At 35.9% G+C, this 26,717-nt stretch overlaps 3 protein-coding genes and 1 pseudogene across 3 annotated transcripts; 2 read left to right on the top strand and 2 right to left on the bottom strand.

The window, feature by feature from the left end:
* Positions 1-2: 2 nt before the first annotated feature.
* LOC106406579 lies at positions 3-1,658 on the top strand (annotated as a pseudogene).
* A 1,285-nt stretch (positions 1,659-2,943) lies between these two features.
* LOC106403064 (probable LRR receptor-like serine/threonine-protein kinase At1g63430) lies at positions 2,944-6,443 on the bottom strand. Its single transcript, XM_013843909.3, has 12 exons — positions 6,003-6,443; positions 5,715-5,853; positions 5,536-5,607; positions 5,266-5,409; positions 5,038-5,169; positions 4,836-4,949; positions 4,697-4,761; positions 4,209-4,600; positions 4,012-4,144; positions 3,761-3,924; positions 3,478-3,678; positions 2,944-3,362 (listed from the first exon to the last, which is right to left on the bottom strand). The coding sequence occupies exons 1-12, from the start codon at positions 6,076-6,078 to the stop codon at positions 3,057-3,059; spliced, it is 1,938 nt and encodes a 645-aa protein (XP_013699363.1). The 5' UTR covers positions 6,079-6,443; the 3' UTR covers positions 2,944-3,056.
* Positions 6,444-16,975: 10,532 nt separating this feature from the next.
* On the top strand, positions 16,976-20,328 carry LOC106404954 (phytyl ester synthase 2, chloroplastic). Its single transcript, XM_013845587.3, has 13 exons — positions 16,976-17,346; positions 17,408-17,459; positions 17,532-17,587; positions 17,665-17,823; positions 17,895-17,999; positions 18,073-18,179; positions 18,257-18,378; positions 18,491-18,599; positions 18,881-19,011; positions 19,085-19,454; positions 19,510-19,623; positions 19,702-19,787; positions 19,859-20,328. Exons 1-13 carry the CDS (start codon positions 17,019-17,021, stop codon positions 20,166-20,168), a joined length of 2,049 nt encoding a protein of 682 aa, XP_013701041.1. The 5' UTR covers positions 16,976-17,018; the 3' UTR covers positions 20,169-20,328.
* A 532-nt stretch (positions 20,329-20,860) lies between these two features.
* On the bottom strand, positions 20,861-24,193 carry LOC106402738 (uncharacterized protein At2g33490). Its single transcript, XM_022705170.2, has 8 exons — positions 23,857-24,193; positions 23,551-23,623; positions 23,415-23,486; positions 23,250-23,311; positions 23,084-23,152; positions 22,521-22,549; positions 22,221-22,431; positions 20,861-22,138 (listed from the first exon to the last, which is right to left on the bottom strand). Exons 1-8 carry the CDS (start codon positions 23,974-23,976, stop codon positions 21,104-21,106), a joined length of 1,671 nt encoding a protein of 556 aa, XP_022560891.2. The 5' UTR covers positions 23,977-24,193; the 3' UTR covers positions 20,861-21,103.
* Between the last annotated feature and the right edge of the window lie 2,524 nt (positions 24,194-26,717).

Below are 26,717 nucleotides of genomic sequence, written 5' to 3'. Positions count from 1 at the left end.
CGTTGCAGAGTAACGAAATTCTAAAGCGAGCAATCATGGATTCGAGTCCAGCGTCGATGTGGAGCTCAATAGTGAAGAAAGATCCTCCGTCAAAGCCTCCGACTACCGACGTAGCTCCGGCGGCGATTCTAGGCATGGTCGGAAACTGCAAATCCACAAAGGGGATAGAAATGGCGATTGTTGACGCGAACGCCGTCACCGACGGACGCCAGGGCTTAACCGACTTCGCCGACAAATTCGTAACGGTCCCTGAAGTACTCTCGGAGATTCGTGACTCTGATTCTCGCCGTCGTCTCGAGTTCATCCCTTTCACGATCGAAACCATGGAACCATCTCCCGAATCTCTCAGTAAAGGTATACTTAATTGATACTCGTTTTTTGAAAGCATGGAAGCTTGTCCTGATTCTTGTTTTTGTGCAGTTATAAAATTTGCTAAAGCTACTGGTGATTTGCATACACTCTCTGATGTTGAGATCTCAAGTTGATTGCTTTGACATACACGCTTGAGGCTGAGGTTCATGGGACCAAGAATCTCAGAGACGTTCCTCCGCCTATTCAAACTGTTAGGGTAAAGAGATTACCTGAGAAGGAGTTACCTGGCTGGGGCTCCAATGTGGCTAACTTGGAGGAGTGGGAGGCACTTGAGAACGAGACTGAGGAGAAATCAAACACTGCTTCCAAAATCCTTCCGCTTAAAGACCTTAACATGAACATCCTTCCTTCCGACAGCTGTTCTGAGGTTGGTTCTGTTGTGTCTCATACTGAGGATGATGAAGAAGGTGAGAGGAGGCAGAAGAGATACCCGCCTAAGAAAACAGAGGTGAAGGTTGATGTCTTATACTCGATTGCGTATGGATGTTCAGGTGGGTGTTGAAATGCCATGCTTGCTACACAGTAACTCCTGAAATTGGAAGAATCTTCTGTCCCAAGTGCGGTAATGGGGGCACTCTGCGAAAGGTAGCGGTTACAATAGGCGAGAATGGCACCATCATAGCTGCACGCAAACCTCGTGTTACACTTCGAGGGACCAAAGTAAGTAGTCAGAAGCTAAATGGAAACAACCATGTTTTGTTGCTGTTTGAGTCATTTGTTCTCTCTGCTCTTAAACAAGAAACCCTTGTCTTCTTCTTTTGTTGTGCAGTTTTCGATACCAATGCCTAAAAGCGGAAGAGACGCAATCACCAAGAATCTAGTTTTAAGGGAAGATCAACTTCCTCAAAAGCATCTCCATCCCAAGACCAAGAAGAAAGCAAGCAAACCGGTTAGTAATTATAGAAACGCTAATCGATAGATGAAGAAAACATTTTGATTTGATTATTTTGTTGTGTGGGTTTTTTTTCAGGGAGATGAGTATTTTATATCAGACGATGTGTTCATGCACCATCACAGTGATAGAAAAGCACCATTGCAGCCTCCTGTGAGAAAAGCTATGGCCGTTTTCAGTCAAAAACGGAACCCTAATGACAACCATTACTCTCGTTCTATGCACTGTTGATCTCTTCTACTTTTATTTGTGCCAATGTTTTTTTTCTATTCACATTTTTCTTCTCTTTGATAGTTTCAAAACTAGGTTTGAAAACGTTTAATTTAACATGTGAATTTTGTCACACCATCACCTGCGAATTTGAGGTCAGTTTAATTTAATTTCTTTTTCCAAACTGAAAATTGGTTTAGAGAATACTAGAGTCGCAATTAGGAAAATTTTCCAACAAAAATAGTTTATTTTGCAATATGTATCTCAAAGCAAACTAACCATAAGGACCTGACAGAAACAAATTAACTTTGTGGTTTACTATCTCACTAAGCCCCTGTATTTGTAAGCCTTGAGCTACTAGGACTAGGCTTCTTTCTCCTTTTTTTTGGTAAAATTATCTCTGAACTTGGATTGACCCACGAGATCATTGTACCATTTCGTATTCTCATTGCCAACATAAGACAAGCCAAGGCCCGGGCAAGACAAAAGTTGCTTCTCTCCCTGGACAGTAGAAAATGAAGTCCGGATGAACAAATCTTGTGTGTTGCTTGCGATTTACGTTATCTTCGTTTATCTCCAAAACAATCAAGTTAATATCTAACGATCTCATAGAATCCAACCAAGAAGAAACACTAACAGATTAAAAAATCAAATAAGTAGAAAATCTCGTTTAATAATTATTAAGATTAAAAGATATATATATATATATATATATATATATATATCGTTTTAAATTAAAGTATATACCATATAAAATATATAAATATTTAATTGGAAATTTACTTTGAACAAGTTTTTTGATAAAATCTTTGAAAAAACATTGACAGCTTAATTTTTTTAAAAAAAAATAAATTACTGAAACTATTAATCTCATAATGAAAATGTTGTTATCAGTAATTTAAAGATTTTGCTATAAGCTACAAATGATTAAAAAACCATATGAGTAGAAAATATCATTTAATAGACATTAATATTAAAATATACAACATATGTTAATATCATTTAAATTTTATTATATATCCTATCAAATAGAAAAAATATTGTTTGAATTAATAAAATTTATTTATATGTTCGCACCAATTTAAGTATATATCTAATAGTTACTGACTTTTTAGTTATTAATATATATTTATTATTTCATAATATGTAAAAAAAATATAATGTAAAAAATAAATTATATATATGATGTTCATTCCGCGTAAGGCGCAAATCTATACCTAGTTTATTTTGAAAGAGTTGGAGTGATGGGTTGATAATTAATCAAGTGCTCAATCAACAACCAAACCATCTTTATATTATTATGGATACATGTATTTGTTATGGTCTGGTGCTCATGTCCTCCTTTCAAGGATAGAGTAAGTCACGATCCCACGTTTCCTTAATGTAATTTGCTTCCGTAATTGTTTGAACGTATGCTTTTAGTTTCTTTATTTAAATGAGAAAAGTAAAAGAGAGAGGCAAAGAAAAAATTGAAGTAACTTGTGTTTTATTTTATTAGTCTGTTTTTTCACAAACTCTCTTAGCTTGGAGGAGTAGCCTTAACTGGTGTTCTAAGATATCAAAAGGGTGATTGGTTTGACTCCTAACATGGAGTGCTTGCCCATTTACTCCTTTGATATTCATCTTTATCTTCATTAGAAGGCGAAGCTAGCGCAAGTTCGGCCCAAGCCAAAGAAGACGACCTGAGCCCCGCTGAAATGGACACACTGATTCTACTCTCTAATGTCTCACAAAGCTCTTTAACTAAACAACAAGTCTCTTCATCATTCAGGTCCAAGTTCAAGCATTGGCTCGCCACTTCGCATACCGCCTCCAGTTCCTTTTGGTTGAAATGCTCCAGCTCTGGATCCACCAACACTTGTGGTGCACCACCAACATACTCCTTTGCCTACACCACAAAACCCACTATTATGTTCCATTGGACCCGTTTGGTTTTACACACTAGCAACGTTTCAAACTTAAGCATAAAGTTAGACGTATAGAGAAAAGCTAACATTACTTACCCATTTAACCAAGCAGCCTCTTTCTTGGCGCCTTCCACTCACAATTTCCAGCAAAAGTAAGCCAAATGAGAAGATATTCCCTTTGAAATTCTGATCTCGATGCTCCATTGCGTTGGGAAGTACACATATAGCTCCATGATCACTACTCAATTTCTTCTCTGACCTCACTAGAACCGTCTTCCAGCATTCAAAATCAACCAGCTGCAAAAGAAGAAGAAGAAGAAATGATTTAAGAGTAATAGAAGCAAAGCTTTAGGCTAACTGTTGTAGGTTTCAATGTTACCTTGGGAGTAAAATCTTCAGTGAGATACACAGCACTTGAGCTAACCTCAGACTCAGAGACTGTAAATGGAGGATCTAGTTCAGTGTGAAGGTACTTAAGACCACGTGCGACGCCTATAACAATCTTCATGCGTTTTGCCCACGAGACTAAACTGCCTTCCCCATCTGCACAATAAAAGACCTTATCATTTAACAGCTAACTCCTACTCTTGTGGAAACTGTAAGAAAACATTTGATCATATATATGATTACAGTGGAGGTGCTCGTATAGTGTCCCGTTTGATGCATACTCAAAAACAAGCATTCTTGTAAACGGTTTGTTCTCTTTGCAGTATCCAAGTAACTTCCCCACGTTCTCATGGTCTAATCTAGCCAAATCCGCAACCTGAAACAATGAATGGTCAGAGGATATGACTGATGTTTTCTTGCAAGAAGAAGGGGAACAAAACCTCTCTCTGGAAATAAAGCTCAGGGTATGCAGTCCAATCTTCTTCTTTAAAGCAGAGAGAGATCACCGCAATCTCAGTCCCGCCTTCAATCGTTCCTTTGTAGACCTGACTGTTTGCACAAGAGTCGATGATATTGCTGAAGTCTTCACACGCTACTTCTAGCTCTTGTCTTGTGAATCTTGAAACGTCCTTGAGCATTTCAGAATCAACGTAGACAGTGAAGTGCTCTTCCTTTTCACTTGCAGATTTCTTCCAAGGAACGATGAGAGTGCGTTTTATGTTGCAGAAGCGTAAAGCAGAGAATGTCACAACTAGAAAGAGCAAACCAACCGATGATCCTGTGACTATCTCAAAATCCAGAAGCCACATATGTTTCTTCTTCTTCTTCTTCGCTATACAAAAATGAAAATAAAAAGGTAGGTAAAATAGAATGCCCCTGCTTAATCTTATAGATGTCAACAAAGTAAAAACTCATATTTTATACAAACCGCATTCTGAAGAAGGCCTCTGCTTAACGTCCTTTGTTTTCATGCAGTTTCCTTGAAACCTCTCTCTACCATTAAACAAAGGAGATATATTTTATCAGATGTAAAAAAAAAAGTACATCTAAAATGGATTATCTTTTACCTTGGAAGGTAATCCAAACATCTCGGGATCTTTCCATTGAAGAAGTTGTAGGAGAAATCTGCCACTTTCAAATGAGGAGACTTGCACAAACCAGAGATGTTTGCACTTGGATACCTGATGATTCAGACAAAACATATATTTAACATTTTCATCATAGACATTCAATATTAGTATACCTTGAAGGTTATTTGGCTAAACTCACTTTTCTGATCTTGTTATAGCGACAGGTATACTTCCTTGAAGCCTATTCCTTTCAATAAGAAGCTCTCTAAGGTACTTCAAGTTTCCAATCTCTGGAGGTAACTTTCCAGTTAAACCATTAGACTGAAGGTTTCTGTAAATGTAATTACAAACACAGAGAATAATGGTTATCTCAGCACATTATCAGATTGAATGACTTTCCCAAAAGTTTAAAGCTTTTTAATTTTACATTGTCTTGATGTTAGACAAACTTCCAATCTCTGCTGGAATGGGCCCTGTTAGATGATTGTTTCCCAAGTCTAAGATCTTGAGTTTCTTCAACTTTCCTATCTCTTTTGGTATTTTCCCCTTTAGAATGTTCCCACGCAGGATCCTAATGAAGCATTCCACACACAGAAAAAAAAAAAAAAACATCTGAAAAAATTCAAAACTCTCTATCCATCATAAAACTTGCATATTTTCAGGTTATTTTTGGTGTCAATAGAAATCAGAACCGTACAGTTCTTGCAAGTAGGTTATATGACCAAGTTCTGGCACAAGAAACCCTCCCATCAATGTATCCGATATATTTCTGCATTATCAATCCACCGCATGAAACATATATATATCAAATGTCTTCTGATAAAAAAAAACTTTATAGATAAAGGAGGGAGGCAGAAAGGGATCAAAGCTTCTTACATTTTGATAATGTGATCTTTAGATGGAGAACATTTAATGCCCTTCCAATCACAAGGGTCAGAATCGGAAACATTCCAATTAGACATGACTAGCACAGGGTCCTTATACAAAGCCTCCTTTAGTCTCCTCAGAGCTTCCACTGGTACAAGAACGACAAGACACTAGAATTAAAAAGCAAACTCTTTACAAGTGATTCAGATACTAATGAGGAAAGTTTTAACATGCATTGTTCACAGAGACTAAAACTTTTGAGACTTTCTCAGGTTCCAGGTTGTATAAATCATGTACCTTCTTTAGAGGCCAATGCTTCACAGGAAACAAAGAGGAACCCTACTAGAACAATACTCACAAGAGGAAGCTCCATACTTGCAGTAAATAAGTAAAAAATCTCTTATTTTTGTTATCCACCTTTTCAAAGATTCCTTTAGTTCACTTGAAGCAAGCAAAACCCAGAACTTCGCACTGAGCAATCACCACAAAGACCCCATGAAAAATTTAACAACAAAGACGGATAGATTTTGTTTTTTGGGTAAAAAAGAGACAAAGAGATTTATTGGAGAATGCTTTGTAACTGAAGATAACGAGATTTGACAACAATGAAAAAAACTTCAAATAATAATACTTTGTATCTAACAGTTAGCAAAAACCTATCAAAGAAAAAATGAAGTTTCTAAGTAACAGAGACTGACGAAGAAGACAGAGAGAGAGAGACCCGTGGAATCAAATGACAGTTTTGTATTTTTGTTTTATTCTGGAAGGGGTAAGAAATTGTGCTTTAATCTTTCTTTTTTTTCTTTAAAGAAAGATGGAATACAATTTTAATTTAATTATTAGGCTCCTTTTTTGTAAAAGAATTATAAGCCTCTTTATCTTTAACTAAAATTACTTTATTACATTAAATTATTGCAAATCTATGTACATTTGTAGATTTATTTTATATTTCTTTCTTATATAGTATATTAAATTGGAAGCCAAAAATGATGAAGGTATTGGAATTTCAGAAGACCAATGTATGAACATGCATCATATTACCTGATAGAGAGGGACAAAATGGTTTATTATATGATGACTCAGACCTGCTACCAATCAAATTTACGAATATATATATATATTATAATTTCTTCCTTTTATAAATGGAATTTACATTTTTATGATTTGTATTAGTGTTATTATCATATTTTGGTTTTAACATTTATCATATATTGGAACGTACGTACTACAAAATGTAATCTATAAGAGATTAGCAAATAAATCTACGTATACACACTTGCATAAAATTACATTTTCTGGTGCTCTTCTTTATTTTCTTTTTTATTCATTCAATATAATAAGGTAAATTAGGATTCACATCTAAAAGGGGGTCCTACTCTAACTAATCTGCATTTCTTTGTCATTTTCTAATCATTTTCATTACGAAAAATATATTTCCTTGTAATAAATTTCTCTTATGGTTATTCTAATTATGCTTTTAAATTTGGTAGATATCTAGCCAATTATTAAACAATATTCTTAAGGTAAGTTCTAGTGGAAGTAATGTATGATTGCACACAAAATAGAATATAAAATTCGTCACTTTTTGGAAAGTTATCTGCACCTTTTTCATCGTTTGAATAATGTGTACACATCTTAAATGACGGTAGATAATGGTTATGGTTGATTGTGCAGTAATTATATAAATTTTACGGTAAAATTTAGTCCGTAAATTTTTTATTACGATCATTTTTTGGGGTTTAAAAACTAAATAAAGTATGAATGATAACTTTTATTTATAAAAAGAAATTAAAACTAAAAACATTGATACAGCCCAACCAATAACCTTCAATGAATGAGCTTTCTTTATTTAATATAAAAACATAATGGACCTTTATTAGGCTTTAGACGTCAAGTAAAGTTATATATTCTAGTATTTTAGTGGATTTATAAATCTTTTTTAGATTTAGAAATATTTTATAAATCTACTGATTTTTTAAATCGAACAACTGGATTTAAGAAATATTTATATTAATTTCAAAATCAAAATAAATGAATCAAATGGATTTGTAACTAAACCTAAATAATGACTTTAGAGCATCTTTATCCCTAAAATTCCTAATGGGGTTTTTAATGATATTTTAGTAATAAATGTATCCTTAAGAATTTTTGCTTAAAAACTCTCATTGTGGTCTGAATTTCTTAATTAAGGGTTATTTAAAAAAAATTACGCCATATATGTTCAACCAAATCAGCTTTATTTATTAAATAAAAAATATTAAAAGATAACATTTAAAACATAGATTTAGAAAACATAGATTTAGAAAATATAGATTTAAAGATTAGTACAATAATCGAGATTAATTCGAAAAAACATCCGAGCTCAGTTGTTGTCTTCATCACGTCCAAATTTACGCCATATATGTTCAACCAAATCAGCTTTCAGTTGTTGATGCATTTGTCTATCATGAATTCTAATTCAAGCACCCATCATATTGACGATACTTGAAGGGATATCTGTAGAAAACATGAGATCGACATGTGAACTTCCGGTGTCTTCTCCTTGTTGGAACTCTGAAACATCAAATTGAGTGTATCCATTTCCTTCGTCTTCTACTATCATATTATGGAGTATGACACGTGCTCTCATAATCTTCCCAATTTTGACTTTATCCCAAAAAAGTGTTGGATTTTTAACAATGGCAAAGTGAGCTTGCAAGACTCCAGAAACACGCTCGACATCTTTTCGGACAGCTTCTTGACGTTGAGCAAATAAAACTGCTTTCGGACTTTGTGGTATTGGAATAGATTGGATAAAAGTTGTCTATCTCGGGTAAATACCATCGGTGAGATAGTAAACCAAATAATACTCTTTTCCATTGACGGAGTAAGTGACTTGCGGAGCTTGACCGTATATTATGTCATCAAAAATAGGTGAGCGATCAAGAACATTGATATCATTTAAGGTACCTGGACGTCCATAAAATGCATGACATATCCAGAGATCATATGAAGCAACCGCCTCTAAAACGATTGTTGGTTTACCCGAACCACGAGAATATTGTCCTTTCCAAGCGGTAGGACAATTCTTCCACTCCCAATGCATACAATTGATGCTTCCTATCATCCCGGGAAATCCACGATGCTCTCCAATATTAAGTAGACATTGAAGATCAGCCGGTGTTGGTCTTCTTAGGTACTCAACACCAAATAAATATATTATTCCTTCCACAAACTTTTACACACATGACCGAGTTGTGGTTTCTTCGAGCCGGAGGTATTCGTCGACTGTATCAGCTGCAGTACCATATGCCAAGACACGAATAACTGCTGTACATTTTTGGAGTGTAGAGAGACCAAGCCTTCCAAGACCATCTTTCTTTGGCGAAAAAATTGAACTTCGTTGGAGAGTCGATCAACAATGTGCATGAACAATCGCCTGTTCATTCTAAAACGTCGTCAGAATAAATTTTCAGGATACGTTGGAGTTTCACTGAAGTAATCATTCCATAAACATATATGGTCTGCTTCACGATTTCTTTCGATGTAAACTCGTTTTTTCCTTTCCAACTTCTCCTCTTATTGACCACCATAAGCTACGAAAAAATTCTCGAACGTTTGATCAAAATGTTGATCAAAGTGTTGATCAAGATTCTCATCAATTAATCCTTCAAAATTGTAATGAGAGGAAGATGCCATATTGAGAATATGAGAAGGAGAAGATCGCACAAGAATATGAGAAGGAAGAATCTTTTAGATGAAAATTTTGAACTTAAATTTTAGATGAATATTTTAGATAGTATTTTAGATGAATATTTTGAAATTAGCTTGAGAGAATGAATGTTGTGAATGTAAAACTGAGAAGGAGAAGATCGCACGAAGGGTTGTTGTGAATACACTTTCACTTCATCATAGTATTATAAAGATTTGAGAAGCAAACAATAAACCCAACACCACATCCGTGATACAAGAAAACAACAAACCCAACAAGACATGTTACAAGACGGGACCAAACACAATAATAGAAGACCAGTAGACCACTTCCACTTCTGTGACACAAGAAGACAAGGCACGAGGAAGTCATTAACATTTCCGTGACACAAGAAGACAAGGCAAGAGGAAGTCATGCATACAACCCAATGCTCCACTCTGTGATTCATCAAACTACACTGAGCCGCCTGAAACCAAAGACAACACATACCCAAGAACAACAATGAAATTAAGGTTTGTTAAATGTAACCGAAACAGAACACCAACATAAATGTAACCATAACAGAACACCAACATAACACAAGAACAACAATGCTTCCACTTAAATGTAACCGGAACAGAACACCAACATAAAACATAAACATAACAAGAAGATGAAACATACAACAAAGATAACACAAGAAACTTAAACAGAGACAAGAACAAAACACTTAATTCCATTACATAACATTTTAAACATAACAGCTTAAGTCCATTACAAAACAACATCACACCAGAAACTAAAAAAGAACAAGACACTTAAATAGAGACAAGAACAAAACACTTAAATGGAAACCAATAAAACAGAACAACATGCGACACTAAGTAGACAACATTTCCGTAATTAACTTCTTCTTTAGAGCTTCTTCTTCTTCAGATAGTGGCTCTGGTTTTGCAATGAGCCTGTCTAGCAGGCCCATCTTCGACAATCTTTCTTTGACTTGCCAAGTCTTTTTCTTTGATAGACCACATGGTCTGAAACTCGAAGAGAGCCTTGCCATCCACTATAGTTCTCTTACCAGAGGCTCCTTTCGCTGCCTTAACACCAGTGACATTTGGTTGGTTGATCAATTGCTTGAGAGCTCTCAGATTGTGCACCATCCTCACATATTCTCTTCTTAGCGCTTCCATCAATCTTACTACTAGCTTGCTCACACCATTTCTGGTCGTGTCTCAGCTCCTCCCAAGCTATGTTGAAGAGTGAATCTCTTCTTATGATCATTGTAGAAAATTTCTTGTGCCAGTTTAACAACATCATTCTCATTCTGAGCACTTGTTTTCTGTCTTGTTGCAGCCTCATAAGATCCACTAAACTTGCACACAAGATCGTTAAGCTTCGGCCACCTTTGCTTACACTGAATTGGCTCTCGCTTTTCACCGCTCTCAAGCTTTGGACTAGCTGCTAAGTAATCTGTGATCTGTTTCCAGAAAGCAACTGCTTTTTGCTCATTGCCTACAACCGGGTCGTTTCTGGTGTTTAACCATGAGCTTATGAGGACTACCTCATCAGTTGGACTCCATTTCTTTCTTTCCTTGCTCTCTGTAGGTGTGTCTTCACCGAAGCTAGAAGTTTCAGTACATTGAGTACTAAACACATGGAGTTGTTGACTCTCACCACCATGTGTAAAACTCTCATATCGAAAAGGTTCAGGAAGGACACAACCTTGTTGACTTGTAAGAAGGTCAATAAAATTGGAGGTCTCAGTATATGGATTCGTAGAATCCATAAACCCAAAATTCGAAGAAGAGAGAAAGAAGAAGAAATGTGTTACCAGACAAATAGAAAGAGAAGAATGATGCTTTGGAGAAGATGAAAAGAAAGAGAGAAGGAATCAGATTTAATAGAGGAGAAGAGAAGGGTTTAATACATGAGTTGACATGAATCTAACATATTTATTACCTACCACACAATCCTAATACAACACTAAAATAAGCATTCATCACACGCGGATGCAACACTAAACCATAACCTAACTCTAACAAGCATAAAACCTTCTGTCAACTACTTTTCAGACAAGAGCAATAAAGAATAAAGCAAGACTTGAAGAAGAGTTAAGTTGTGCAAAATTACCTCAACGTTAGTCTCAGGTAGTGGTTGCTTCTCGAAGAAGTTGATGTCTTAGCCTGTGCCATAGCACTCTCAACCACAAAGACAAGACTTGCAGAAGAATCAAGACATACAAAAGAATTAATTAATATAATGAAGATTATATGTACAAGGTTATGTTAAAGAGAAAGATCTTATAAGTGACTAAATCAGCTAGATGAAACGTTTGAGATATGTATTGTTCAATATCTGCCAACTCAGTCACATGAAACGTTTGAGCTATGTGTTGAGAAAAACCACAAAAGCGATGATGCAAGACGCTAACAGGGAGACACAAAGCTAAAAAGCCTTAAAATGAGAAAGAAGAGTTACTTGTTGTTCAAAATTGATGACCCACTGATCTACTTGCTTCAACAACTCTTCTTGCGTCCGTTTCTTCCTCAAAGTTGAGAAAGCCCTCTCCTTTCCATGTTCCCGGATTAAGTCTCTTGCTGCTTTTTTCTCAGCTTCAATTACTTTCTCAACCTAATTTACAAAAAGTTATGAAGGTGGGTTAAAATGGAATAAGCCAAGAACTCAAAAAGCTTGAGCCTTTTGTTGTCATCAGTATTAAATAACAATCAAAACCATATATAACAACTGAGGTTTATTCAATCGAATGAAACAAAACTACAAGTGGTTAAACCTATATGATCACAGTTTATATAGAAAGGAGATAAGATTGGATCGAACAATACCTTTGTTTCAACCTTGGAGGTGCGAAGGAGAGCTTGGAGGTGCGAAGGAAAACCAATTGAACAAACAATACGTTTGTTTCAACTTTGGAGGTGCGTAGGAGAGAACGACAGCCATCGTCGTCCTGCAGAAAGCACGAGAGAAGCGGTAGAGAAGCCGAGAGAAACCAAAGAAAAGAAAAAAAGAGAAGAAAGGAAAAATAAAAAAATATATGCTTTAGCTTTGGTTAGCTAACACGTGGGAGTAAACCCCTTTAGTTATCGATCACCAAAATCCTTTCTTAAGGATCGATAACACCCCTTTTATTTAGTTTTCATTTAATTAAATACCCAATTAACTTTAAAACTCCATTTAAGAACCCTGAATAAAGATGCTCTTACAAGTTCATGAAGAAAGATGCTGGGGTCTCTAGAAGTTATTCAAAAAGTCTAAGCCATTAGCAAATTAGGCATTGAGTTTGCATCCTGAACTGGCTAGGTTTCCTCGGTTATTTTCCTAAAGTTGCTAATATAGGTATTTGTGTTGAACTTGAATTTTCAATTTAGATTAACTAAATATACTAACAATATTAAGCTTTAAGATATTTAATCATCTAACCTAAACAATCAAACATAATTTTACATATATTACTTCTAAATGAATAAAAAAACACAACTAAAAATAAAATAGAAGAATATGGATTTTATATATTAACATCAAAACCAAAAAAATTACCTATGATATTTATATTGAGTTTGAAAATAATAATATAAAATTATTAAATTATATCTTCTACAATTTTATTGTGATGTTGGTTTTATGCTTAATATTAAAAATAATAATTTAATATCAAATGATGAATTTTTATGTTTTTATAAATTACATTTTTGTAACCGACCTAGAACAAAACTAAAAAAAAAACTTGATTAAACTGAACAAACACAAAAAAACAAACTAAACTGAATATAAATCAAACCAAATACAAACCAAATTAATTTCGGCAGATTTTGGTTACATGCTTCTTAGATCCAAATAAACCAAAGTGAACCGAACCCAAACACAACCCGATTACATCTACTAATGCTTCTTTGAAATCTTATATTGTGTCAAACACCTGTCTTAGCTGTAGGTGACCACTACCTCTTTTAAATCTCAATATTTCTTCATCTTCCACTGCGTGTTATGATAGTCGAAATCTTCATCTTCATCCACAAAGCCATCCACATTTCTTTTTCTACTCAGATCTCTTCTTCGCGAGGTTCATAAAACTCCTTTTTCTCAGGAAGATCTTATGTGTTCGCTAGAAACACGTTAACAACTCCTGTCCACCTGCATGATTCAGACATCCTCACAAAATCAGCACCTCCACAATGGCTCAATTTATTCCTATCCTCGTGGTCCTCAAACGGAAGCTTGTACCACACCTTCTCTCTATGTAATCCATCGCCGAACTCATCTGATAAAGATGTGAACAGTGCCTCCGGTTTGCATTCAATGGTTTGCACATCCCCTCCAATATACTCAACTTCACCGGTACTATTTGTACCTAATATCCATTGCTACTAATACTAAACGTTACAAGCTCCTACATTCTGAAAAAGAAAGTAAAAATTCAACATTAAAACAAAATTCAACTCTTTGAAACATTTCATCAAGCAGTTGGTGGCATTGCAAAATCAAACTTGGTCTACTTGAGCTACACAACTATATATATATATATTTAATAAAAAACCTACTACACTATCATAAAATGAGAACAAATTTAATGGTTTGCACATCCCATCCAATATACTCAACTTCACCGGTACTATTTGTACCTAATATCCATTGCTACTAATACTAAACGTTACAAGCTCCTACGTTCTGAAAAAGGAAGTAAAAATTCAACATTAAAACAAAATTCAACTTTTTCAAACATTTCATCAAGCAGTTGGTGGCATTCCAAAATCAAACTCGGTCTACTTGAACTACACAACTATATATATATTTAATAAAAAACCAACTACACTATCATAAAATGAAGAACAAATTAACCAATTTTTTAATTTGCCTCTAACTAAGGCATTAGAATTGGAAAATTACTTAAAGAATGAAATTACCTCTATGATACTTCGTGAAGACCCTCTACATCTATTTTTTAAACTCTCCTCCAACGCCTTAACGGGTGAAAGCCCTCGGTTCCATTTGTTCTTCAAGTTTTTGTGATTTGTGAGTTTTGGATTGAGAAAGAAAGAGAGTATGTCAAAGAAGAAAAAGAGTTAGGATTATAATTTTAATATTTTCCCCAAATCGAAACAACATATTTTTGTTTAATAAATCAAAACGACGTTGTTTTCTTCTTATGCTTGATAAATAAACGACATTACTTTGACTAACTTATCGTTAATCAAACGTTAAACAAACTTTATTCTGTGTTATTTTACATTTTATAAGATAATAAAAACAATAAATATATATTAATAATTAAGAAGTCCGTAAATATTATGTATATATTTATATTGGTGCAAACACATAAATAAAAACAATCACTTTTATTTATTTACAATCAACTTAATGTAAATAAATCCAAAAAATACTTTTATATATTTTATATGGTATATAATTAAATTTAAACGATACTAAAATAGATACATACTGTTTTCAAATATTTATTATTAAAAATCATTAATTTTCGTACATATTTTAATCATATTAGTTTATTTCATAACTTTTATTTAAGCAAAGAAAAAAAAATTATATTAATAATTAGTGTTATGGTTATTTTAACGAAAATATAATATATATTTGGATGGACCAACATATTTCTCAAAAAAAATTAAAAATTATTCAAGTGATAACACATAACATATTTCAAATGTTATAATGTTTTTCAAATAATATATAAGTGTTCGATTCTACATTATATCAATACACCCAAAAAGAAGTCAAAACTCACTTTTTACTTCTCAATAAAAAAATACATATGAAAAGGAAAATTATATATATGTAGCAAACTAAAATAAAATTTATTTATATGTTGAAAACGAAAGAAATGTGTACGATCATTTAAAATTTATTTATATGTTGAAAACGAAAGAAATGATGGTAGTTTCTTCAGTTTGTATTTGGTTCATGAACATACCTTTTGTTCAATGACAGTACTTCTCTGTTCTGCAAAGCAATATCTGCTTCTGTAACATGCAGAGATTCACGAGTCTGTTTACAAAAGAGCCACAGTTATGTTCTAGTGCTAAGGGTAGTAGCAATGCAATTTAATTCTTTTAATAGGTTAGTTCTCTTTCTTTACCTTTAGGCCATTTGGACTTATTTGGTTGAGTTGAGTCTCCAATTCCTCGATTTGGTTATTCAAATCGTTTTCTTTTCCGATGAACATCTTTGAAGAGGCTTCTAAAGCATTTTCCTTTAGTTTGAGGTGTTCCTGGATTACAGATTTGTTGGCATCAACATCAAAATATCTAGCAAGTAATGAATGTTCTAGTGTTACCTCGAGCAGTATTAGCCTTTCCTTGTTGCTTCTGTGTTTCTCGATCTCTGATTCATTCTTGGACAAAGAATGCATTCGATCATCACATTGAGCTCTTGCAGTTTCTACTTCTGATTTTAAAAGGGTAACGAATGCTTCTTTTTCATCTTTGATAAGCTGCAACTCCTATGCCGAAGACTCTGATTCTTTCTTCGTCGATACAATCGTGCTTGATAGCTCATCTTTCTCTGTCTTTCGTAATTGTAAAGATGCCCGACTTCAGTTCTGGACCTTTTGACCCGCACGTCCGTAAAGACTTGGAGAAATCCTCAGACTGCTTCGTGAGCTTAGCTTCTATGCTTTCTATTTGATTCTCAAGCTCGTTCGCGTTTACAAGAGAAGGTGAACATTCATATTGCATCTTCAGCTGTTCATGCACTTGACTTTGCTCTATTTAATTAATTTAAAATACGGTTAAAAGTTAAAACCCGATTGGATAACCATTGACCGAATTGTAAATGCAGAATCAATGTTTGGTCTTGTTTTCAAAACATTGCATCACAATTAAAATTAAGTACTAATAAAATATATTTTATTTTCAAAAGCTGCATGTATTGGGTAGAGGGAACAGTGGTGAAGAGCGTTAGAGTTTGATTAACCGGGTCTCTTATTTGAGATTTTTAACTCATGATTTGACATTATTTCTTTTTACACTTTTCGGCTAAGAGGCTTCTCTTATATTTCTTATTTAGTAGACGGTTCTTATTTTTTCTTAGTTAAAAGCTAAGAACCGTTTTTTAACCGATGCTAAGAACCTCAGTTAAAAGAACGAGGTTAATCATGGCCGTTTATACCATCCAGTGACAAGCAGAATATCATGGCCTTAGTGACGTTTATACCGTCAGTTACGAGAATATATGCAATGGGTCGTTATTCTGGATGATGGTACAATAAAATAGGTAACGTTCTTTTTTCTAAAAAGTAACTAGTCAACTGTATTTAAGTTAATCTCAATATCATATTAATCTTTTACTTGATCATCATTTTTAAATTTTAATAGCGTTTGGAATAGTCATTGTAAGTTTACCCGGACAAACTAGTTTTTCTAATCTAAACCCTAAATAAACTATAATATGGTTGGTGAATTGAATTTCATAAAACCAAGTCTAAACCAAATTCAAACCGAAATGTAAAATACCAAACCGACCTAGAGAAAAAGAAGAAAAGAGTGGAAAGAATGGCGGAGAACGCATCGCTGGCTGTTTTCTCGTGACCACGAGCTTCTCATGTTCCATTGCTTGAAGATGAAGTTGAACAACGAGAATGTTCATCTACCATTGCTACTCGAGTTTTCTCGTCAATGGCGATTACCATCACCGATGGTATCTGTCCCATCTTCTCCTCAGGTTCAAGAAGACCTCATTTTTCCTACTTGAAGTCAAACCAACGGCTGACCTCCATCGCGCTTGGACGTCTCAGGGATGGATCAAAAGTGACAGCGACGGTGAATCCGTATTCAGAAACGGAAGCGGCGAGGCCGGAGGAGAGGAAGAGTTTGACGGACTTTTTGGCTGAAGCTGAAAATTTCTACATATCAGAGGGGGGAGATGGAGGTCCACCTCGGTGGTTCTCTCCATTAGAATGCAGCTCACGCGCTCCAGGATCTCCTCTTCTCCTCTATATACCTGGTTCGTCCTTTTTAATATTGCTTCTGAAAGAAACGTGTGTCTCAAGTTAAAGAAACTACAGGGATCGATGGTACTGGATTAGGCCTCATTCGCCAGCATAGGAGACTTGGAGAGTAAGTAATGTTTGATACTAACTTTACTCAATCTTCTTTCTAATCTCATTGCCTTTTTTGATCATATATTAGGATATTCGACGTATGGTGCCTTCACTTTCCAGCCACGGATCGTACACCTGCTCGAGGTGCCTTCTTATCTGTTGTTTCATTACCGTTTGCATAATTAACTCTATTATTAAACTTGTTTTATGTAAATTTTCAGACATTGTGAAAATCATAGAGAGGACAGTTAGGTCAGAGTACTACCGTTCCCCAAATAGACCTGTTTATATTGTTGGAGAATCTGTGGGCGCTTGTCTTGCTCTAGATGTTGCAGCGAGTAACCCTGATATTGATATTGTCTTGATTCTTGCTAATCCAGGTAAAAGGATACTACTCGCTTTCTCTTTATTCTCTTGTCTTGTGCTCATTTTAAGACACTCTTTGATGCAGTCACACGCTTAAACAACTTCATGTTGCAACCTTTATCGAGTCTACTGGAAATATTGCCCGACCAAGTTCCCAGCTTGATAGAAAATAACTTTGTGTTTAGAGAAGGTGAAGCAACAGACTAGGTTTCAATGTCAGGTTTTGCTTGAAAGTCAGGACTAACGGTATTTTGGTATTATAGATTATCACCAGTATGCAGGAATGTTCGAGAGTATGCTGAATGAAACTGTCACGCAGATGGGTGGAGGACTCTTAGGAGACATCTTTGCAGCCTCAGCTAATCTGCCTGTAAGACTCTATTTTAGGAGAACAAATCATTTATTGCATGTGTTGTACCATAGTGTTTAACTAGTAACTATTAACAGACTCTGTCAAGGATCTTTCCCAAGGAAACACTTCTATGGAAACTTCAACTGCTTAAGTCTGCTTCAGCATCTGCTAAGTCCCACATGTACACAGTCAAAGCCCAAACCCTTATACTTCTGAGGTTCATAAACTTCTCTGTTTTCATTATTAAATTACAAGTTGAAGTCCAGCGATATATTCGCTTGTAAAGAAGCTGAGTTGTAGCTATAATACGTTGTCTATGGATATTGCAGTGGACGTGATCAATGGCTACTGAACAAAGAAGACATTGAAAGACTCTGTTGTGCATTGCCGAAATGTGAAGTCCGTGAGTTTGCGAATAATGGACAGTTCCTCTTCTTGGTAAGGTGCTCTTTATGTTATACAATTTCCAATAAATCGTTAGACGGTAATTAAACGCTTTATAGGTGTGATATGTGTTACTAGGGGGGCACCTAGATGCCGCTTTTAGAACATTTAATTTATAGATTCACAACATCTTGCTGCATTTTGAGTCCTATTTCAGTGAAGTGATGAAGCAAATCTAGTCTCTAGCAGTCTTTAACCAATATAGAGACTTCTTGCATCATCAAGATTGTGTTTGGTTTACTAATGAACAGCTCGATTGTTTCTATATATGTTAGGAGGATGGGGTAGATCTGGCGACCATCCTTAAGATTGCCTATTATTATCGCCGTGGGAAGAAACTTGATTACATTTCTGATTACACTCTGCCTACTCCCTTTGAGCTCAAAGAGTTTGAACAATCACAAAGGTAAGTGACTTCAATCAACACAGTATCCTGTAAGTAAATACTGAAGTAGTATTATTATTTTTCTGTGGCTCAGATTGCTAACAGCTGCTGTTTCTCCAGTATTCCTCTCAACTCTAGACAACGGTACAGTAGTAAGATCACTTGCAGGAATACCTTCAGAGGGACCTGTTCTGTATGTTGGTAACCACATGTTGCTTGGTCTCGAACTGCGTCCAGCAGCAATTCATTTCTTGAAAGAGAGGAACATTATCTTGCGTGGCCTTGCACATCCAGTGATGTTTGCCAAAAAGATAGGCTCAAAGCTCCCTGATATGCAGATGTTTGACTCGGTTCGGATCATAGGCGCAGTTCCCGTCTCGAATACCAATTTCTACAAGCTGCTTCGTTCAAAGGCTCATGTGGTCTTGTATCCTGGAGGTGTCCGCGAAGCCTTGCACAGAAAGGTAACTTAATTGATTGTGTTTCCTCCATGTTTTTGCTCTGACACATTTTCTGCAGGGTGAAGAATACAAGCTGTTCTGGCCTGAACATTCAGAGTTTGTCAGGATCGCATCTAAGTTTGGAACAAAAATCATTCCTTTCGGCGCTGTTGGAGAAGATGATCTCTGTCAAGTAAAGCACAAATCTCTTCTTCCTTCTAGTTTTTGTTTCAATCAGTAACTTTGTTGGAGTAATGGAATAATATCACAGATGGTTTTGGATTACAATGATCAAATGAAGATCCCTTTCTTGAAGAACATCATAGAAGAGATAACACAGGACACTATTAAGCTGAGGTATATTCAATCTGTTTTCAAGATTGTATATATATAGTAATGAAAATCTGGTGGTGATAAAATATGATCAGGAATGATGAAGAAGGCGAAGTGAGGAACCAAGATTTGCATATGCCTGGACTAATTCCAAAGATACCGGGAAGGTATTACATATACTTTGGGAAACCGATAGAAACAAAAGGTAGAGAGAAAGAGCTAAATGATAAAGAGAAAGCTCATGAGGTTTACTTGGAGGTCAAGTCTGAAGTAGAAAGGTGTATGACCTATTTGAAGACCAAAAGAGACGGTGATCCTTACAGAAACATATTCCCCAGGCTGCTTTATTACCTCTCACATGGTCTCTCTTCTCAAATCCCAACCTTTGATTTCCCAAATCATTAAACTTTAGCTACTAAACCTCCAACATGAGATAAGTGTTGTTTCAAACAAAACCTTTTATTTGATATACCTGACAATGACTATCATTAAATCTTTGATAACTTACCAAATAAGGAAAAAAATGTAATACAACTTCGGAATCAGAGTTTCAAATATCTTGGAATTTCTGGGTAATGATACTCCAGAGATATCTATGGAGGCATAGTACAATAAGAAGTAATCATCACCAACACTATGGAAGCTTCTGTGATTTTGAAGAGATGTTTCACCAGCAATACTAAGAATGGCAAAGAGAGAACAGGTGTGAGTCAAATGTAAAATGTGTTAATTTCTTTGGCTTGAGCGTTGTGAGTAGTATATGAGACCTGATTAGTTTGCCCATACGAATATCTTCAAAAGAACCCATCAATGATCTTTGAATGGGACGTCCACTCAAGCTACTACCGAACCTTTTACATATATTGAGGAACCATTTATGGGATGCAGATCACTGGAGTCGAGTAAAATGATAGATGAAAGTTTTACAACATTAACGAGACTAACCTCCTTCAAGAATCATGGCTTTTGTACCCATTATTCGGTACTAAATTTTCGGATTGGTTTCAGTTCAGTTCTTCAAATTCTCAGATAGTTTGTCCAACCCTTGGTTTAATAAATAATATTGTCAGTGACATGAATATTGTGACTTTCTCATAGAGATAAAAATAATATTCACGATTGTCTTTAAACTACCAAAATAATAATTATGGATTTTGTAAGGCAACATTTCCTCTAATTTCTCAATTTCCTTCTCCTAATTTCCAGAAAACGACAACTAAATTATTTTCAAAGTTACAAAGATATGTAAGGAAACAAAAAACAGTATAGTGCTACAAATTAGGAGATTCAAAAAACCAAAGAACTACAAAATATCAGACTTGTATATTTTACTTTCTATATCAGAATTGATGAAGATTTCGCAGTTCCAAGGTTACAAAAACACAGTGTTTGCTACCTCCTATTTGACCGCTCTGGGAAGCAGCTTCCCCGACCCGAGACCGAGACCGAGAGAGCGATCTGAGATTCATCAGAGACGCTGGAGTTAGAGGCAGAGGCGGTGGAGAGACTACTCTGTCAGTGTCAGGAAAGGGTTGTTCTCTCTGGTTTATCGAAGGTATGGAGTAGCTTCTTGGTACAACCAAAGGTGGAACCGGAAGTGGTGATGCTACAATGTTCTTGGACACAGCTACATTGCTTCTTTCTTGACTCCAAGCGGAAACAGGAGATGAGTGACTAGTCAGAACAGGAGATTTAGAGCGTCGTGGAGGAGCAGATTGACCCGGTGGTCTTGGAAGCTCATGGAGTTCGTTGATCCGCGGAGAAGAAGCAAGAGGAGGTGAAGCCGCAGGAGACATCCTTGGAGAAGATGAGTGAGCCTGCGCCGGAAATGGAAGACGGGTTGAGGATGGTTTGACCGGTCCAGAAAATGCGTGCTGAGTAGTTTCTGAAGGACGAGGAAGACGAGAATAGAGGTTGCTTTCCACATCTTTATGAACTGTTTTTATGGGTTCAAGCGGAGATGAATGCCATAAGTGTGCTCTGTGGTTTGCTTGCGTGAAGATTGATGAGGACCTTGAATCGACAGGAGTTGGTAATACGTAAGTGTTTGCAGACTTCTCCTGTGGGAACAACGGTGCTGAATGGCTGCTATTTCTGCGATCTTGGTATGACATTGGGTTCTCTTCTCTATGATCTGCATTTACCTTCATCGATCCATGTGGTGTAGGTAGAGCTTCTACTCTCTGCTCAGTTGTTATGTAGTCAAAGCTGAGTTCTCCATCTCTGTTAAAATGTCGGTCATCATCATCCTCACTACATTCCATTTCGTTCTCGTTATCAGAGAGCTCACAGTCGATGTGTTGTCTCTCCGCAGCAATTCTGACTTGTTGCTCTACTGCCTCAAGTGATTTTAGACCAGCCAAGAATAGATGCTTCTATGAAAATATATAAAGAAATAAAAGAAAGCATAAGAGACACTAGTTGAGCAGATCAGTTGCTTATAGTAACCTAAGATACCTGAGAAGTGTGGTGGCGGGCTGCTTGTGTGAGGAGACTTCGAGCTTGTCCTTCCTTTAGGGATTTTAATCGGAAAATGCACAAAGTGGCCTCGTCTTGTAGCTCATCACGGGCAGTTTCCAACTTTGGGCGTATAAGTCTCTCCCCTTTACTGCCCTTAAGGCGCACCTTGTCTTTCACATGCTCCATCACCATGTTCTTAACAACGTCTCTGTAAGTTAAGACTCAAGACGTTTAGGCAAAAAATAATCAAAACAAATACTGAGAAAGGAAAATACTACATTGCAGGAGATAACTGACCTCTTTTCTTCACATTGTTGCTTCATATCCTGAGAGGGAAAGAAAAGAAAAAGATTAGCAGATCTTTATCAAGGTTTTGTTTCGTCAATTTGGTCCTTTTTTAACCCTTGCTCAAACTCTATTAAGCAGACTAAATGATGCAGCGTCACTTGTGATCACAAAGGATCCCAATGCCTAGAAGCTAAACGGCTACTTTCCTTATCTTTGAGTTATTTCCGTTTTATGATTATTTCCTTGTCTTTGGGTTTTAACTATTAGGAATAGGTTTTGTTATGACGGTTTAAGAGTTCTACATAAAAAAACTCTCTTATGGCTTTTGTAAGATACGATTTGATTAATAAGAAGTTATAAGTTTTAGGTTTTAAAAGAGCTTTGCAAAAGGCACTGCGAAGAGTATTTGCGTCCCTTTCATGGTTTTCGAAGCTTCCTTCGAATACAAGTTACCAAGTTCGAGATCGAGGGTTGTTTTCGAAGCTTCCTTCGAATACAAGTTACCAAATTCGAGATCAAACCGTTGATCTCTGACTCATACGCCGCACTCTATCACTAAAGCTAGAGCCTACCTCCACGGTTCTAAGGTCACTAAGAAGTGACTCTGACGGTCGTGTAATGGTCTTGAATATTTGAGAACGCTGAAGGAAAAAAAGCAAAACAAGAACTTGTCTCAGTTTGATCACAATTTATACATACAGCTTCAGGGAAAGTACAAGGGTGCAACACACAACATACATAAGTGTCGACGAGTTTCTGAAGCTCAAACTGAACTTGACCCAATTTGAGCAAAATTCTACCTTCAGAAGAAAGAAACAATGTTACAGCATGTCAAACAGGACACAACAAAACATCCATCCATGACGGATGAATCTTCAAAAAAAGAAAAGAAAACAGACTTACCACTTTCTTCATCGTTATGAGGAGAGATTTGCTCCAAGCATGAACCCATCTCCCCCAATGATTCAGAAAACTCTGACAAATAAAACAAAAATGTTAACCAGAGTGGATGATAAAAAGTTGTAGATATATTTTTTACCATAAGCGCTATTGGCAGTGGCAGCAGCAACAGAGAGTAATCTATCATAACTCTCTCTCATTTCTTGCATATCCTGGAATCAACAATTATACACCACATATATCCAAATTATAAACAAACATTTTTAACCTCATTTAACATTATAACCAAATTTAATGAATCATCCAGTCTAATTCCGGAAACAAAACAACCAAGTAACTAACTAACACCAGTTAGCATTTTAATTTTTTACCATAACTAACTAAGTAACTAACTACATGTCAAATTCAACTAATGGGTTTAAAATCTCATCTACAAAATTTGTACCTTGGAGGCTCGAGCAAGGCCATCAATCTGTGCAGTGGGGAAAAGCTCTTCAATATTAACCGCATCGACCTTGGTGGGCAATGCGAATCTCCTTAACCTCCCCAACGATGCTTTCATCATATCTCCCGGTAACCCTAATCAATCAGAACAAACTCCTCTACAAAATTCAGAGACTTCCTAACAATATGAGATTTCGAGAGAGAAGTGAGATTCAAGTATTGTGTTCAATGAAAGAAAGAAAAAGCTCAAAAAAGTTTCCTTTTTTTGTTGGTCAAAGAAAGAAACAGATCCAACCGCCGGAAAGACGGAGACGAGACCAATATTGGGGAAGAAATCTCACGCGTGTAAGTAATGACCAACGGTTCAGATTTGATCATTTACATGTGGCCGAATCTCAACTGATATTAAAGGTCAAAAGGTCAAAAGTTTATGACAGTGCCGACACGTCATCATTTTGGATTTGACCGGAAGATGGTCAAACATATCTGCTTGTTCTTTTCGTCAAGGAGTTTAGATTTGAACATTTGAATTCTGATGTTCATTTCAATTGGATCACATAAATTATATGACTTTGAATACGACTCGCTTGATCATCATGAGAACAAGTAATCGATATCATCGGGGCATTATGATTACGACTCATATTATTACTTTATTAGGACTACGGCCAATAGTGCAGTGTTTTTTTTTTAATAATATTAATTATATTAATCATTCTGAATCGGGCATTGGTTAAAAAAATTACAAGTACACACCGGATAAAATAGAATCGAATTGAAGGGAAATCAAAAGAAATCCCTAATACTAAAGACACTATGACTGTCTTCTATGCATCCTTCTCCACTTGGCTTGTTTCTGGATTCCCCGACCAATAGTGCAATGTTGAAAGAGCTCGATGTATGATGTATGATGTATGATGTATGTGTATGTCCGTGTTTATATGTCATTTTCTTCTCATCTTGATCTTCTTTATATACTTGTTGTAACCAGGCCATCTCAATGTTAATTTGGGTTCTGAGCTGAAAAAATATTAGAGCTCTTTTCTTTAAAGAAAAGAAGAGGAACTCGACCACTTTACAAAAGAAATTGATAAAATTTGGGCCCTAATCGAAGCTTAAAATTAGAAAAATTGTAATGGACTCTGTGCAAATGCACTCCCAGCACAGGACCAGAGTCGGACCTGGTTGTAACACCCGTATTTTTCAAAATAAATAATAAAAATAATAATTTTGAAATCTTCATTTATTAATCCTCGTGAATCGTCTCTACATTCCATAAATCCAATAAATAGCCATAAATCAAAATTTAACTAAAAAAAAAGCCATAAATCCTGAAAATATCGATAAAAGCATAAAAACAGCAAGTCTGAAAAAGAAAGAAATAAAACTCTCAAAGCACCAATTCGATAGCAATCACTCAAGCCCGTCGGTCTCACCTGAAAGGAGGAATAAAAGAGGGGTGAGCTGAGGTATGAGATGCTAAACCGCAAACCACTGACTCAGTACATAGCACTACGACCATGTAGGCCTAGCTCTAGCATGAAACAAACACAGTGTCTAATACACCACATAAAACATCAAATGTGCTGATAGTGCATAAATAGATCACACACCCCGCATTCTCCTTATACGGATATAAATATATAACTCTATGCGCCGCTAGTACAAGAGTCCTTCCTTGTACCCCGCAATCTCCTATGCGCCGCTAGTACAAACGTCTTTGTACCCCCATAATCCCCATACAATGCGCCGCTAGCATAGACGTCTATATGCCCCACAATCTCCATACAATGCGCCGCTAACACAAACGTCTTTATGTCCCGTAATCTCCACACAATGCGCCGTTAGCACAAATATCTTTGTGCCCCGCAATCTCATAACAGACTTATACATATATATATATATATATAACAGTTCTTAACTCATTCAATTCAGTCAACCGTTGAATCTTCTATTATCATATTTCCAATTTAACAAGCAAATAATAACTAACAAACAAGCAAGACTCTCAAACAGCTTCGATTCACAGAGACGGATCATGTTTCGAAACTAAACTTTTCATAATAGTAGTACTAAACTAGCTCGGAATTTAACGGAGTAGACCTCATCTTAGCCAATATCAGAGAACTGGAAGCAGATCGGCTCCAGTGCGACGTACCTCCTTTCCTCACACGAGAACAAGCTAACAGTCACCAGCGGATCATGACATGAGAAACAAAAATAATAAAAGAAGGAGATACAAGATGAATAGGAGAGGCATGAATCATAGGAGAGATCAAGGAATAAGAAGATGTGGATGGCTTCATAGGCATACGGATAGGGCTTTTCTATTAGGGAAAAATGATATATACGATTATATATAAGTCTTGGTTTAGGAAATTGTTTGGTTCAATCCAAATTAACAGAAGAGAAAAATCAAGCCAACTGGTTAAGGAAACCGGGTCGTTACACTTGTCTTTGTTGTTGTTATCTCCCATATACTTTTCTCCACTTTTTGTTTGATATTGCTGATCTCGAGACGGTTTTCATTCTTGTTACTGCTAATACCAAAATCATTTGGAATATTCACTGATTTGTTTCAATTATGTGAAGTTATCTTTATTAACTTCTTATTTGAAATCATCCTATTCTCAGGTTGAAATCAAATAGATTGATCATCGATTTTGACATCACACATTCTTATAATAGATACCCCGGGCCGAGTTGGGATTTGGTCTAACAATTGTCCACTCAGTTTTTAAAGGGTCTTATCGTACTTTAAGGATATAATCTTTTCGATGTCCATATCTCCCTATACATGAGATAATCTTACTTGGAATGATTATCTTTTACGAGAGATTTTTTTCTATTCCATATCCAAAC

This window comes from Brassica napus, chromosome C6 (genome assembly GCF_020379485.1).
Source record: "Brassica napus cultivar Da-Ae chromosome C6, Da-Ae, whole genome shotgun sequence".
NCBI classification, from domain to species: Eukaryota; Viridiplantae; Streptophyta; class Magnoliopsida; order Brassicales; family Brassicaceae; genus Brassica; species Brassica napus.
The sequence above is the reverse complement of the archived record's forward strand: the minus strand, read 5'-3'. Positions and strand labels throughout refer to the sequence as shown.